Source organism: Cajanus cajan, chromosome 1 (genome assembly GCF_000230855.2).
Source record: "Cajanus cajan strain Asha chromosome 1, NIPB_CcT2T_4, whole genome shotgun sequence".
Taxonomy (NCBI): domain Eukaryota; kingdom Viridiplantae; phylum Streptophyta; class Magnoliopsida; order Fabales; family Fabaceae; genus Cajanus; species Cajanus cajan.
This window is the reverse complement of record NC_138517.1, coordinates 18,712,835-18,726,496: the sequence shown is the minus strand read 5'-3', so window position 1 is coordinate 18,726,496 and position 13,662 is coordinate 18,712,835. Positions and strand designations below refer to the sequence as shown.

The 13,662-nt window shown below is 36.2% G+C and overlaps 1 protein-coding gene across 1 annotated transcript; it reads left to right on the top strand.

Annotated features, from left to right (window-relative positions):
* Positions 1-8,497: 8,497 nt before the first annotated feature.
* Positions 8,498-11,814, top strand: LOC109793309 (receptor-like protein EIX2). The gene is made up of 3 exons (XM_083063292.1): positions 8,498-11,107; positions 11,207-11,301; positions 11,409-11,814. Exons 1-3 carry the CDS (start codon positions 8,498-8,500, stop codon positions 11,812-11,814), a joined length of 3,111 nt encoding a protein of 1,036 aa, XP_082919418.1.
* The last annotated feature ends 1,848 nt before the right edge of the window (positions 11,815-13,662 follow it).

Sequence of the window (13,662 nt, the reverse complement as noted above, 5' to 3'; positions counted from 1 at the left end):
TCACCGGCCTGACAGGGTTCAAGCCAGATCATCCGAGAAACGGAAGGGTCACAAATCTGGTGCATCTTCCAAACCGCGTTGACCTCAAGGAACGACCGCAACACGCTTTGGACCTCAACCACATCGCGCTTGACCTAGTCGTAACCAAGAACACCTGGCTCCAGATCCTTAGGCGAATCATTCTTCTCAGCGGCGGCCTTTCCGGTGACTGCCACCTTGGTGCGCCCCTTGCCCCTACCCCTGGCAGGCGCGGAAGACCCGGCACCACTCTCTCTAACCATCAAGAAAACAAAAAGATTCGAAGGAGAAAAAGGTTGGAGGAAAAAGAAAACCGCAAAAAGGAAGTACCTGGTTCTCTTCCTCAGAAAATAACCCTAACGATAACTGGGTTACCGGAAACAACGGTGGAAACTGAGAAAATGGAGACGGGGGCTGAACGAAAGCGAAAGTGCAGGAAGCAGCTTGCGCAAGAAACCAAAGTAGAAAGAAAGCGAAAAGAGTCAAGTGAAAGGGGAAGAGGCGCGAGTGAGAGAAAAAGGGGTTTTCCAAAATCTCAACGGCCACAACACGTGTCAGCAAGGGGACATGCCTGATCACGCATTAAATGAGGCCCATTATGATAGAGGAGGCCATCATTACATAACCGCCACGCCCATTAACGCGCCGGCCTCGGGTATCGAAATACGAAGTGACAGTTACAAAACGTGGCATCCTGACAGATAGGCGTACGCGAAAGGCCATTGCCCCTCGGCAAGCTCGGATTTAACTCCTTGACCTACGGTCTTCGGAGCTCGGGGGGCTAGTGTACTATCCGTACTGCAAAGCTGAGCTCCCAGCTCGGCATCACAGTGCAAGATGACCTCGGGCATGCACCGCGTGACGTCAGCTCGTCACTTAAACAGGTCATAATTGATCTCGGGCCCAAGGCCCAACACAACCCTAATTCACACCAAGGTACGTGCATTATTTATACGAGACTCATACTCATACAAACCCTAACTTTAGCATCGGAGTCTCTTTTGCAGGTACCACCCCCATCTTGGGGCACCATCGTACCAATGAAGGAGTGATAAACTATGGCCAAGGCCAAGGAATCCAAGAGGTGATATACTAAAAGAACCAAGAGGAATGGGATGGTCTTAAAGACCTTTTTCATATGTTTGTACATATAGTAGTTCTTTTGTATAAGTTATTTTTGCCTTTGTATTTGTGAGGCATTTTACTTGCTTTTTCTAGTGTTTGTATATTGATTTCAAGGTAGGTTACTTGGAGAGTTTAACTCCATTTAACCTCCCTAGTTGATACATTCATTTTGTATTTTTTCAGTAGGGAAAAAGGGGGTGGCATTTAGCAATGCTTGAGGGTGTGACTAGTTATTGGGCCAGAACTAGGCCTAGGCAAAATTTTTCATATTAGACTCATTTTTCTCCTAATTTTTCATAGATTTGATTTAGCTAGGTCTCATCATCATATGATGAACCTAACTAAACTAAATCAAAGAATTTCAAAATAAATCAAGGAGCATTTTGGAGCCTTGGCCGCCTAGCCTTCTCCTTTTGTTTTGGCCGAAATTTACTTGTTCCTCCTTATAGTTTTTGAAGCTTCTCCTCCAAGTTTCTAAACCTTGGTAGGTTAGGCTGACCTTACCATGGTTCTTAAGTGAACCATGGTCAAGGTTAGCTTCTTCTACAAGTTTTATAAACCATGGATGGTTAGCTACACCTTACCATGGTTCCTAGTGAACCATGGTTAAGGTTAGCTTCTCCTAGAAGCTACCTCTCCCTATATATTTGTAAAAGCCTCTCTTGTATTCACTTTTGACATTTATGAGAAATAAACTTCAGATTTCTCTCTCAAGAGTCCTCTCAAAACCGAAGAGAAAACCTTCTCTTTAAGGTTTCACCAAAGGTTCTTCAACCTTTACTTGGTTCGTCAAGCTTCTACCTCAAGCTAAGGAGTAACCGAATCACCTAAGGCTTCTCCTCCATTGAAGACTTCTTCATGGAGATTCAAGCTTCTTCTAAGGTCAACCTCAAGGGTTCATGGTCCTAAGCATGGAATTATTGAAGATCATCCATCATCTTCAACCTAGTTCCATCATTTTTGGTATCAGAGCCTAGTGCTCTTGAGGTTTGGTGTTCTAATATTTTTTTTGTATGAATCCGTGTTGTCTCTTCCTTCTTCTATGTCTAAATATGTGTTTTCTGAATGGATCTAAATTTTCTAAAAAAATTTGATAGATCCTATATGTCACATAAGAAGTAAGTTGATTCATGTTCTTGCTTATTTCCTAATCCGTGAATCACTTGTGTTGTGCTTTAGGTTCTCTTTGCTTGTGCATTTTGTTTTTTGTTGAGTATCTCCATTCATTCACATGTGTCCGTGATTGGACAACATTCATTTTATATTAGATTTGTTTTTGAATCACTTGTTTTGTCATAGAAGTCATGTGTAGTCCTTTTGCTTGTTGAAACTTCCTAGATTAGCTTGTTTGACCTAAATTTTTTGTGTGTTGTTTGTGTCCGAAATTTTTTGTGTATTTTCTTATTAAATCTGAACCTTACCTATATGTGCTTTTGATTTACATATTTGAGTTCATGATTTTCTATTAGTTCTAGCAAATTTCTTAGAGTTAGGTTTCCTTTATGTCTTGTTAAAAGTTTGTCAAGAAAAATTGTTAAACACTAATTCCTATTAGGTTTCTTTGAGTCTTGTGTTGTGGCTGAAACTTTTAACACTTTTTAGGAACTTAAAACAGAGACAAAACAGAGGTGTTTGTGTTCTAAAAACATTAGAAAAACAAGAGAGTGGTTAAAAATTTGACAAAAAAATAGTACAAAATTGTGAAGCACTAGTTGAACATTGCATGTGAACACCTCTTGTTTTGTGTGAAAATTTCTGCAGCAGATTTTTATGCTTAAATCCGAGATTAATACTTGATTAAAAGGCATTAAACTCCTGTGTTAACAAAGAAAAAAAAAACAAAAGAAATCATAAAAGAAAACAAAAGAAAAGAACACAAGAAAAAGCCAAGGAGTGAAAATTTTAGCAAAATAGTGCTCTCGGTTTGGTAACATTTTGTGTGCCTTATCTTCAATTTTCTGTCCAGCCACATATACAATCTTTTGAGTCTTAATTTTGTTTCTAATCTTAGCTTTTGTTTTGTAATCCATTCTAGTGCCTTTGATAGGATTTCTTTTGTGTGCTAGCTTTCCAAATTAGCCTTAATTGTTGCTTGTCATTTTTGTGAAATTCCTTCTAGTCTTGTCTCATTTTCTTCCAACAATTGGTGTAGCTGTTCCTAATTGTTCCTTTTCAGCTTTTGTACTAATATTCCAGCATCTTAAGGTGTGTTGAGTGCCTCTTGGAAGGTGTTGAAGGCCAAGCTCAAGGTTAACCAATATTGAAGGACTTTGGTGGTGACCTAGGAGCTTGTTTCTCATTGGATTGGATTCTTGGAAATTAAAACACCTAGGAGTAACCATCATCAAGGTTTCTTCTAAAGAGGAGTGAAACACATTGAGAGGCTGCAAGCTAGGTGGCTGAATTGGAGAAAGAAGGGGCAAAATTTTTGTGAAAATTTTGTGAAGAATTGAGTAACAAATTTAGTGACGTAAATTTTTCTTCAAAATTTTCAATACCAAATCCGTCACTAAAGTTGTCACTAAATTAGTGGCTGATTTTTGTTTTTAAAATTCTTGGTGCAGCCACTAAATCTTCTTTAAGTGAATTTACATTTCATTTGGTGTAAATTTGCATTTCATTTGAATGTGAATTTGCATTTCATTTGGTGTAAATTTACATTTCATCTTTGTAATCTTTTATTTTTCCAAATTTTTGTACAAGGCCTTTATTAATGAGTGTCTTGGAGTACTTGTGAGAGGGTCCTTGAAGGTCTTTGGTGCCTTTCAAGCTCTCACCTAGGTTTAATTGCTTTCAACGTCTAGTTTATGTTTTCTTGTCTTTAAGTTTTCAAGCCATTTATGTTTTAAGCAATTTATGTTTTCAGTCATTTAAGTTTTCAAGCAATTTAAGTTTTCTTGTCATTTATGTTTTAAAGCATCATATAATTGTACACTTAGACACTTGTTTGTTATTTTTCTTTGAGAAAAAATCTTTGTGAAAATTGCTTTGTGCAAGACAAAAGTACAAGGGGGTTTAGAGATTTTTACTTGAAGAGGCTTGGTTATTAAGTGGCTCTTTGGTAGCTCACCTCCCTCCAAAGTTCAATTTGTACTCTTAGACCTCCAAGTGCCAAGTCTAAAGCACTTCAAAATCTTATTTTCATAAAAACTATTTTTGTGTGGAAAAATCTTCTTGAATTAAAATGTCTCAAAATTCCTCCAATAGTGAAAGTGATGGCTCTCCAAAAAGTCTTTCTTATATCACTAAAGAGCTCAAATCACTTAAGCTATGGAAAAAGCAAGAGTCCAACAAAGAGAAAAAGAAAAGATTGAAAGAGAATGACAACTTGCTTACCTTAAGGAAGAATTGAGAATTTTAAGACAAGAGGAATAAAAGTTGAAAGAAGACATGAGAAAACATAGAAAAAAAAGTAGGAGTTCACACTCCTAATACACATCTCCTAATGAAAGCCTTAATGTGGGCAACCATTATCAACCTTCCCCTAGAAAAACTATTAAACATAGGGAATCCAAGGTGGATCTCCGTCAATTTTTTGGGAAGGATGATGTGGAGGCCTACCTTGATTGGGAGATGAAGGTAGAACAACTCTTTGCTTGCCATAGGGTAAGTGAAGAAAGGAAAGTTCCACTTGCAACCCTTAGCTTTCAAGGGCATGCAATGTATTGGTGGACCTCTTTGGAAAGAGAAAGACGTCTCCAGAATGATCCTCCTATCCAATATTGGAATGATCTTAGGAGTGCATTGAGGAGGAGACACATTCCCTCTTACTATGGGAGGGAGCTTATGAATAAGCTCCAAAGGCTCCAACAAAGGGATTTGTCTGTAGAACAGTACAGGCAACAAATGGAGCTTTTAATGATAAGGGCCTGTATAAGGGAAGAGGAAGCTACAACTGTAGCTAGATTCTTAAGTGGTCTTAATTTAGAAATAAGAGACCAAGTGGAGCTACTACCCTACAAGGACCTAAATGACTTGGTCCAACTTTGTGTAAGGGTAGAACAACAAATATTGAGAAAATCTTCTAAAAGAGAAAGCTCTCACTCTAGATCTCTTAAGAAAGACTACATGGAGGAAGAAAAACCTTTTGAAAAGAAAATTATTTCAGAACCCTCCAAAGAATTGGCTAAGAGAAAAGAGAAAAACAGAGATGAGGATAAAGATCTCATCACTCCACACACTAGCACAAAGACTAGTGATATTAAATGTTTCAAGTGTCTAGGGAGAGGCCACATTGCTTCTCAATGCCCTACAAAAAAAGTCATGATCTTAAGGGGGCATGACACTTATAGTAGTCAAGAAGAGACTACTACCTCCTCTTCTAGTGAGAGTGAGGTTGAAACAAATCTTCAAAGGTCCAAAGTGGAGCCAGTTTATCCTTATGAAGGAGAGCTCCTAATTCTTAGGAGAATCCTTCATAATCAACCTAGTAGTACCCAATCACAAAGAGAGAACATCTTTCATACAAGATGTAATGTTTTAAATAATGTTTGCTCTCTCATTGTTGATAGTGGCTCATGGTGCAACTGTTGTAGCACTAGGTTGGTTAAAAAGTTGAGTTTAATTACTATGCCACATCCTCAAATAAGGATGGTGACATAGTAGTTGATCAACAAGTGAAGGTTAAGTTTTCCATTGGGAAGTATGAGGACCAAGTTTTATGTGATATAGTACCAATGGAAGCTTGTCATATTTTGTTAGGAAGACCATGGCAATTTGAAAAGAAAACTGTACATGATGGTCTTACTAATGAAATTACCTTCACTCACAAGGAAAAGAAATTTGTACTTTATCCTCTCTCACCTCAACAAGTGGCTGAGGATCAAGCACAAATGAAAAACAAAAGAAAAAGAGAAAAGGTAGGGAAGAGTAAGGAGAAAAAAATATCCTCTAAGGGAATTATGTCTAAAGAGAATTGCTTTATCACTAAAGAACCTATGAAAAATATTCTCTTTATTCATAAAGACCTTCACTCTTACCCTCACGCTGCCACTAGTCTTGAAGAAGAGATTCCCAAATCCATTATTTTTAAAGAAAAAGAATCTCAACTTCAAGATTTTGTGAAGGAGAAGTGGACTTCATTTAGTTCTACTTCTCATGCTACTTCCTTGGTGGTGCCCAAGGTAGATAGTCTTCCTACCTTTGTTGTGTCAATAATGCACCCAATTTATGGAATATATTATTTGTTGGATATAACATCTGAACCTTCAAAGTTCCTTGTGACAAATTCTTTTCATAACTATCCAACAAATAATATAATCCAAAATTGTTTAGGAAATTTCTTGGTAGTATCTTCATTATTTTCTAGGAAATGCCTAGCTTACCACATAGGGTACTTTAGGCAAGATATTTTAGCTTTTAGGATTAAGTCTTTAGTGTGCTATAGTTTTAGCTTTAGCACATTTTTAGGATTTAGAAATATACCTAGTCTATGTTTAGGTGAGGATCCTATTCATTATATTAGTAGGTCTAGTGTCATAGATTTCTTTAGGTTCCATGAAAGGATTCCTTCTAGGATATTCCTTTCACATTTATTTGTTGAAAATATCACTTCTGATGAATTTTATTATATATTTGTAGGTATGGCCAATAATCATGAGGACCCTCGAGATTTGAGGTCAAATCCTTTTCAAGAGGGAGGGGATGATAGACTATGGCCAAGGCCAAGGAATCCAAGAGGTGATATACTAAAAGAACCAAGAGGAATGGGATGATCTTAAAGACCTTTTTCTTATGTTTGTACATATAATAGTTCTTTTGTATAGGTTATTTTTTCCTTTGTATTTGTGAGGCATTTTACTTGCTTTTTCTAGTGTTTGTATATTGATTTCAAGGTAGGTTACTTGGAGATTTTAACTCCATTTAACCTCCCTAGTTGATACATTCATTTTGTATTTTTTCAGTAAGGAAAAAGGGGTGGCATTTAGCAATGCTTGAGGGAGTGACTAGTAATTGGGCCTGAACTGGGCCTAGGAAGAATTTTGCATATTAGACTCATTTTTTTCCTAATTTTTCATAGATTTGATTTAGCTAGGTCTCATCATCATATGATGAACCTAACTAATCTAAATCAAAGAATTTCAAAATAAATCAAGGAGCATTTTGGAGCCTTGGCCACCTAGCCTTCTCCTTTTGTTTTGGCCGAAATTTACTTGTTCCTCCTTCTAGTTTTTGAAGCTTCTCCTCCAAGTTTCTAAACCTTGGTAGGTTAGGCTGACCTTACCATGGTTCTTAAGTGAACCATGGTCAAGGTTAGCTTCTCCTACAAGTTTTATAAACCATGGATGGTTAGCTACACCTTACCATGGTTCCTAGTGAACCATGGTTAAGGTTAGCTTCTCCTAGAAGCTACCTCTCCCTATATATTTGTAAAAGCCTCTCTTGTATTCACTTTTGACATTTATGAGAAATAAACTTCAGATTTCTCTCTCAAGAGTCCTCTCAAAATCGAAGAGAAAACCTTCTCTTTAAGGTTTCACCAAAGGTTCTTCAACCTTTACTTGGTTCCTCAAGCTTCTACCTCAAGCTAAGGAGTAACCGAATCACCTAAGGCTTCTCCTCCATTGAAGACTTCTTCATGGAGATTCATGCTTCTTCTAAGGTCAACCTTAAGGGTTCACGGTCCTAAGCATGGAATTATTGAAGATCATCCATCATCTTCAACCTAGTTCCATCAAGGAGGCTCACCGACCTTACTTGACGGATCACCTCTACAGTAGATCTCCGGTAAGAACATTTACCTTTTGTTATTTTAAATGCTTTAATTGCTTTGAAACTTCTGAGTTACGATTGTTAAGAGACTCTTCGAAGTGGATCAGGAATCCAATTGACAGATAGAATCCCATCACAAGTCAATCGTTTATTAAGAACCGATTTAGTAAAAATAAATCAAATCACAAGTATAAATTTATGTTAGTACAATAACTGTTATGAGTATTTTACATTGAATGTCTATTAGTAGTATTTATATTTTATTTTACTATTAAAATATTTGTAAAGGTAATTTATGTCTATAAATGGATTATTTATTTTCTTTTCTTGTCTTTATTTCTTTACATTAAAAAAAAAAGGCTATATCATTGTAGGAAAGAAGACACTTCTCAATCTCTCCCTTATATCTATCTTTTCAATCTTTTGCTTATATATTACTGTTTTTAGTTTTATCTTGATTTTCGTAACAATAAGCACAAAAAAACAAAAGTATAATTTTAAATCTAATGTTTTGAAACTTCTTATTGGTTTGTCATTTAGCTATACTATCTGCAGCTATATATATCTTGTATTGCCTCAATCTTTCATACCTCACAATTAAGAGGTAAAACTGATTCATTCATTTCATATGAGCAAAAAAATAATGAGTAGTTATTTTGTGAAACTATTTTATGCACTTGTGCTGCTTTTATCGAATGCTGCAGGATCTATTCTTAGTGCAGAAATAAAGTGCATAGAGAGTGAGAGACAAGCACTTCTCAACTTCAAACAAAGTCTCTTTGATGATCATGGCATGTTGTCTACACAGAGGGACGGTGACAACAATACAGATTGTTGTAAATGGAGAGGCATACAATGCCACAATGAAACTAGTCATGTACACATGCTTCATCTTCCTGGTTCTGATACACAATATTTGGAAGGTGCAAATCTCACTTCATTGATTGACTTGCATAATATTCAACATCTCGATCTCAGCAATAATTATTTACGGGGGAGTCACATCCCAGAAGAACTTATTGGCTCCTTCACCAACTTAACATATCTCAATCTCTCATACTCTCTGTTTGACGGGAGCATTCCATGTGAGCTTGGAAAGCTTACACATCTACAGTATCTGGATCTATGCAACAATTATCTCTATGGGGAACTCCCTTCTCAACTTGGAAACCTAACACATTTACAGCATCTGGATCTAAGCAATAATTTTCTCAATGGAGAAATCCCTTATCAACTTGGAAATATCTCACAGTTGAGGTATCTTGATCTTTCAGGAAATTCATTTTCTGGAGCACTCCCTTTCCAGGTTGGGAATCTTCCTTTCTTACACACTCTTGGACTTGCTGGAAATTTTGATGTCAAATTTAAGGATGCCGAATGGTTCTCTAATCTCTATTCCCTAACAATTCTTCGCTTGAGTTCTTTTCATAAACTTGGCTCCTCTCATCATTGGTTACAATTGATCAACAAGCTTTTTCCAAACTTAAGACAGTTGAGGCTGGTTGATTGTTCTCTTTCAGATACTGATCTTCAATCTCTGTTTTATTCAGGTTCCAACTTTTCCTCTTCTCTTGCCATCCTTGATCTTTCTTCTAATATGCTGACATCCTCATCATTTCAATTGTTGTTAAGCATTAGCCTTACTGTTCAAGAGCTTTATCTTTCTGATAATAACATTGTTTTCTCATCTTCTTTCTTTCCAAGCTTTCCTTCTCTTGTGGTCCTTGACCTTTCTTATAATAATATGACATCATCAGTCTTTCAAGATGGTTTCAACTTCGGCTCAAAACTTCAAAATCTTAATTTGCGAAATTGTAGTCTTATGGATAGAAGTTTCCTTATGTCATCAACTTCCATTATGAATTCTTCATCTTCCCTTGTCTCCCTTGATCTATCCTCCAATTTGTTGAAATCATCAACTATATTCTACTGGCTCTTTAACTCCACCACTAATCTTCGTTCCCTCTACCTTTATTATAACATGTTAGAAGGTCCCATCCCTGATGTATTTGGGAAAGTGATGAACTCTCTTGAAACTCTTTACCTCTATAGTAATAAATTGCAAGCCAAGATTCCGTCTTCCTTTGGGAACATGTGCAGATTGCAGATATTAGACCTCTCTAATAACAAGTTGAATGGCGAAATTTCTAGCTTCATTGAAAATTCTTCATGGTGCAACCAACACATATTTCAAAGTTTGCATTTATCTTCTAACCAGATTACTGCCGTGCTGCCTAAAAGCATCGGATTGCTATCTGAATTGGAGTTTCTTGATTTGGAGGGAAATTATTTGGAGGGCGAAGTCAATGAATCTCATCTTTCTAATTTTTCCAAATTAGAATCCTTAGACTTATCAGGGAACTCATTGTCTCTGAAATTTGTTCCTAGTTGGGTTCCCCCTTTCCAATTAACATCCTTGGGACTAAAATCTTGCAAGTTGGGTCCAAGTTTTCCAAGTTGGCTCCAGACTCAACACTCCTTAAAATTTTTGGATATTTCTGATAACGCGATTAATGATTCGGTACAAGAATGGTTTTGGGGAAAATTGCAAAGTATGGGAACATTGAATATGTCGCATAACAATCTCACGGGTGAAATTCCAAATGCATCACTGAAGCTTCGTGCTAGACTATCAATAATTCTGGATTCAAACCAAATTGGGGGCAAAATTCCGTCGTTTATGTTTCAAGCTTCAGAGATATTTCTTTCTAAAAATAAATTTTCAGATTTCTTTTCATTCTTATGTTACCAAAGCACAACTTCAAACTTAATGACTTTAGATTTGTCAAGCAATCAAATAACGGGAGAACTCCCAAATTGTTGGAAATCAGTAGAGTCATTACTGATTCTCGATTTAAGCAACAATAAATTGTCAGGGAAGATTCCTATGTCCATGGGCACCCTTGTTAAATTGAAAGCTTTGGTTTTAGGAAATAATAACCTAACGGGTGAATTGCCTTCATTGCCTTCTACTTTGAAGAGTTGTAGCAATTTAATCATGTTGGATGTGGGCGAAAATAAGTTATCTGGTCCAATACCATCATGGATAGGAGAAAGTATGCAGCAATTGATAATCTTGAACATGCGAGGAAATCACTTCTCTGGAAATCTTCCTATTCATCTGTGTTATTTGAAATATATTCAATTGTTGGGTCTTTCAAGCAATTACATGTCGGGAGGAATTCCAACATGCTTAAAGAATTTTACCACAATGGCTGAAAAGAGCATCGACAGAAGTGACACTATGCTACGTGTATATCGGATAAATATTAGTTACTAGGGAGTTTATGATCTTCTGAGTTTGGGTGATTATACGTTTGAGATAACATGGATGTGGAAAGGTGTGGAACAGGGGTTCAGAGATCCTGAATTGAAGCTTAAGAGCATTGATCTCTCATGCAATAATTTAACAGGTGAAATACCAAAAGGGATAGGACATTTGCTTGGGTTAGTTTCTTTGAACTTAGCAAGAACAATTTGAGTGGAGAAATACCTTCAGAGATTGGGAATTTAAGTTCACTAGATTACCTTGACTTGTCAAGAAATCATTTCAGTGGGAGAATTCCTTCTTCTCTTTCTCAAATTGATGGTCTAGGCAAACTAGACTTGTCCCACAACTCTCTTTCTGGAAGAATCCCAATGGGAAGACATTTTGAAACCTATGATGCCTCTAGTTTTGAAGGAAATGTTGATCTCTGTGGTGAACAAATTAACAAAAGTTGTCCTGGAGATGGAGATCGGACAACAACAGTGAAGCCTGAAGAAGCAGCAGAGAAAGGTGAAGATTCAGATTTCTATGAGGCATTACACATGAGCATGGGTGTAGGGTACTTCCATGGTTTTAAATTGCGGACCGCAACACCTGTTGCGGCCGCAAAATTGCTGTTGCGGCCTTGTCCGCAACGGCATCGGACCGCAATTGCGATGATACTGGAAATCACACATTTTTCCGCAACATAACGGTGTTGCGTCCGCAACACATCTGCAATGCACCGCAATACATCCCCAATACGATAAATTGATACTATAATTTTAAAATAAATTAAATTATTCATTAAAATAATAGAATATTTTTAAAAAAAGGAATTAAAATATATAAATCCTTAAAAATAAAATATATATTGATAATTATAAATTTTTTATATTTAGTGAAAATAATTAATAATTTCACACCGCAATAGCCGCAATCTGCATCGCAATACCCGCAATACCCGCAACCGCAGTAACTGCAACCGCGACCGCAACCGCGACCGCAACCGCAATTTAAAACCATGGGTACTTCACTGGATTTTGGGGCTTAATTGGGCTAATACTTGTTTGGCGTCCTTGGAGAAATGCTTATCTCATGTTCTTGAATAGATTTACTGATTACATATATGTGTGGTTATGGACCTTATGAATGTCGCAAGGTCCTTCAGCTGCTGCTGCCAGCTCGATGGCTGGTATGTTATAGCTTCTATTTTTCAAATTCTTGGTTTCCTTCTGCTACAATTACATAAATCAAGCATTGGTTGCCATACATAAATTTTTTTTTTTCTGCACTCATTACCTCTTAACTTTAATATTTATTGCTTTAATAGGAGGGTAGCTTAGAGAGGCGACATCAAAAATAAAATAATTCGTTCTTTTGTGATGTTAAATTTTGTTTAATAATTCACTGAAGCAATATTTTGCTGCAGATGTGCTGCACTCTTCTGTTCTGCGGTGAAAGCTTTGCCGGTTGCTACAAGTGCAAGATATTTATTTAGTATTAGAGTTTAAAATATGTTGTATTTAATTAACTAAAAAATTATGAAATTTAATTGCAAACTCACTATGTATATGTGCTTAGACTTGTGATATCTAGAATTTGATCCTTTATAATACATCTTCAAAAATAATTAGTTTTTACATTTAAGAACTTAAAACCAAATTCGTTCAATTTAAAAAGCTACCCTATTTGTTACTGACCTTTCAGTATTTTTGCATTTTGTGGTAGAAACTTGTTCATACACATCTGCTTCATCAAAATTCCCAACAATAACATTAAAATTTTCATTTAAGAGTGAATTATCTCATTATATTGTTTTTACATTAATGTTCACACTCATCTCGGCCATTACGGTAAACTTTTTTTTTTCTTCATATTTAAATGTAATTACGCAATTAGACTATTTAAATGTGCCTGCAAATCCAACTTTTGTATTAATTAGAATATGGAATGAATACATGCTTCTGATTTGCTAATATATATAAGTACATTTCTTTATGTCATTTATCAAACATTTTATTTTTTATTCCTATAGAATAAAAGCAAAACATTTAGAAGTGATGATTGATCCAACAAATAAAAAGCAATAGACCTGATGGCTGATACTAATAGTTTCATGATAAATAAATTAATCTTCTTATGCTCTTCTTCTCTCTCGGATTATCATTCAATGTCATAAAGTTTCATGATATATCTAGCTTCAGTTTCTGATAATAGTTCTTGGCATAGACTCCTTTGCTTACACTCCATACTAATATAGTTTCATGCTTCTACACTTCCTTACACAAACACGAACAATTGAAAATACGTCAACTACTGCGAATTTTTTACGGAAATGGAATTTTTTATAAAAAAAATTACTAAATCAAGCATCATTTACTGTTCACACTCAGAATTCAGTTCTCCGGGAACCGAATTCTGAGCTTCAATATTTTTTTGTGATCAGAATTCGGTTTCCGGGAACCGAATTCTGAGTAGTTTTTAATTTTTTTTTTGTTTTTTTGGTTTGTGGCCGAGATTGCGCGAATCTTGGAACTGGAACGAACCATTCTAAAATC

Bases quoted from the DNA above. Each gene is read 5' to 3' on its own strand.
- LOC109793309 (XM_083063292.1), top strand. From the start codon at position 8,498: ATGAGTAGTTATTTTGTGAAACTATTTTATGCACTTGTGCTGCTTTTA. The intron at 11,108-11,206 runs GTATATCGGATA...GGTGTGGAACAG, and splicing joins GAAGTGACACTATGCTACGT to GGGTTCAGAGATCCTGAATT. The intron at 11,302-11,408 runs GTTAGTTTCTTT...AAATCATTTCAG, and splicing joins GGGATAGGACATTTGCTTGG to TGGGAGAATTCCTTCTTCTC.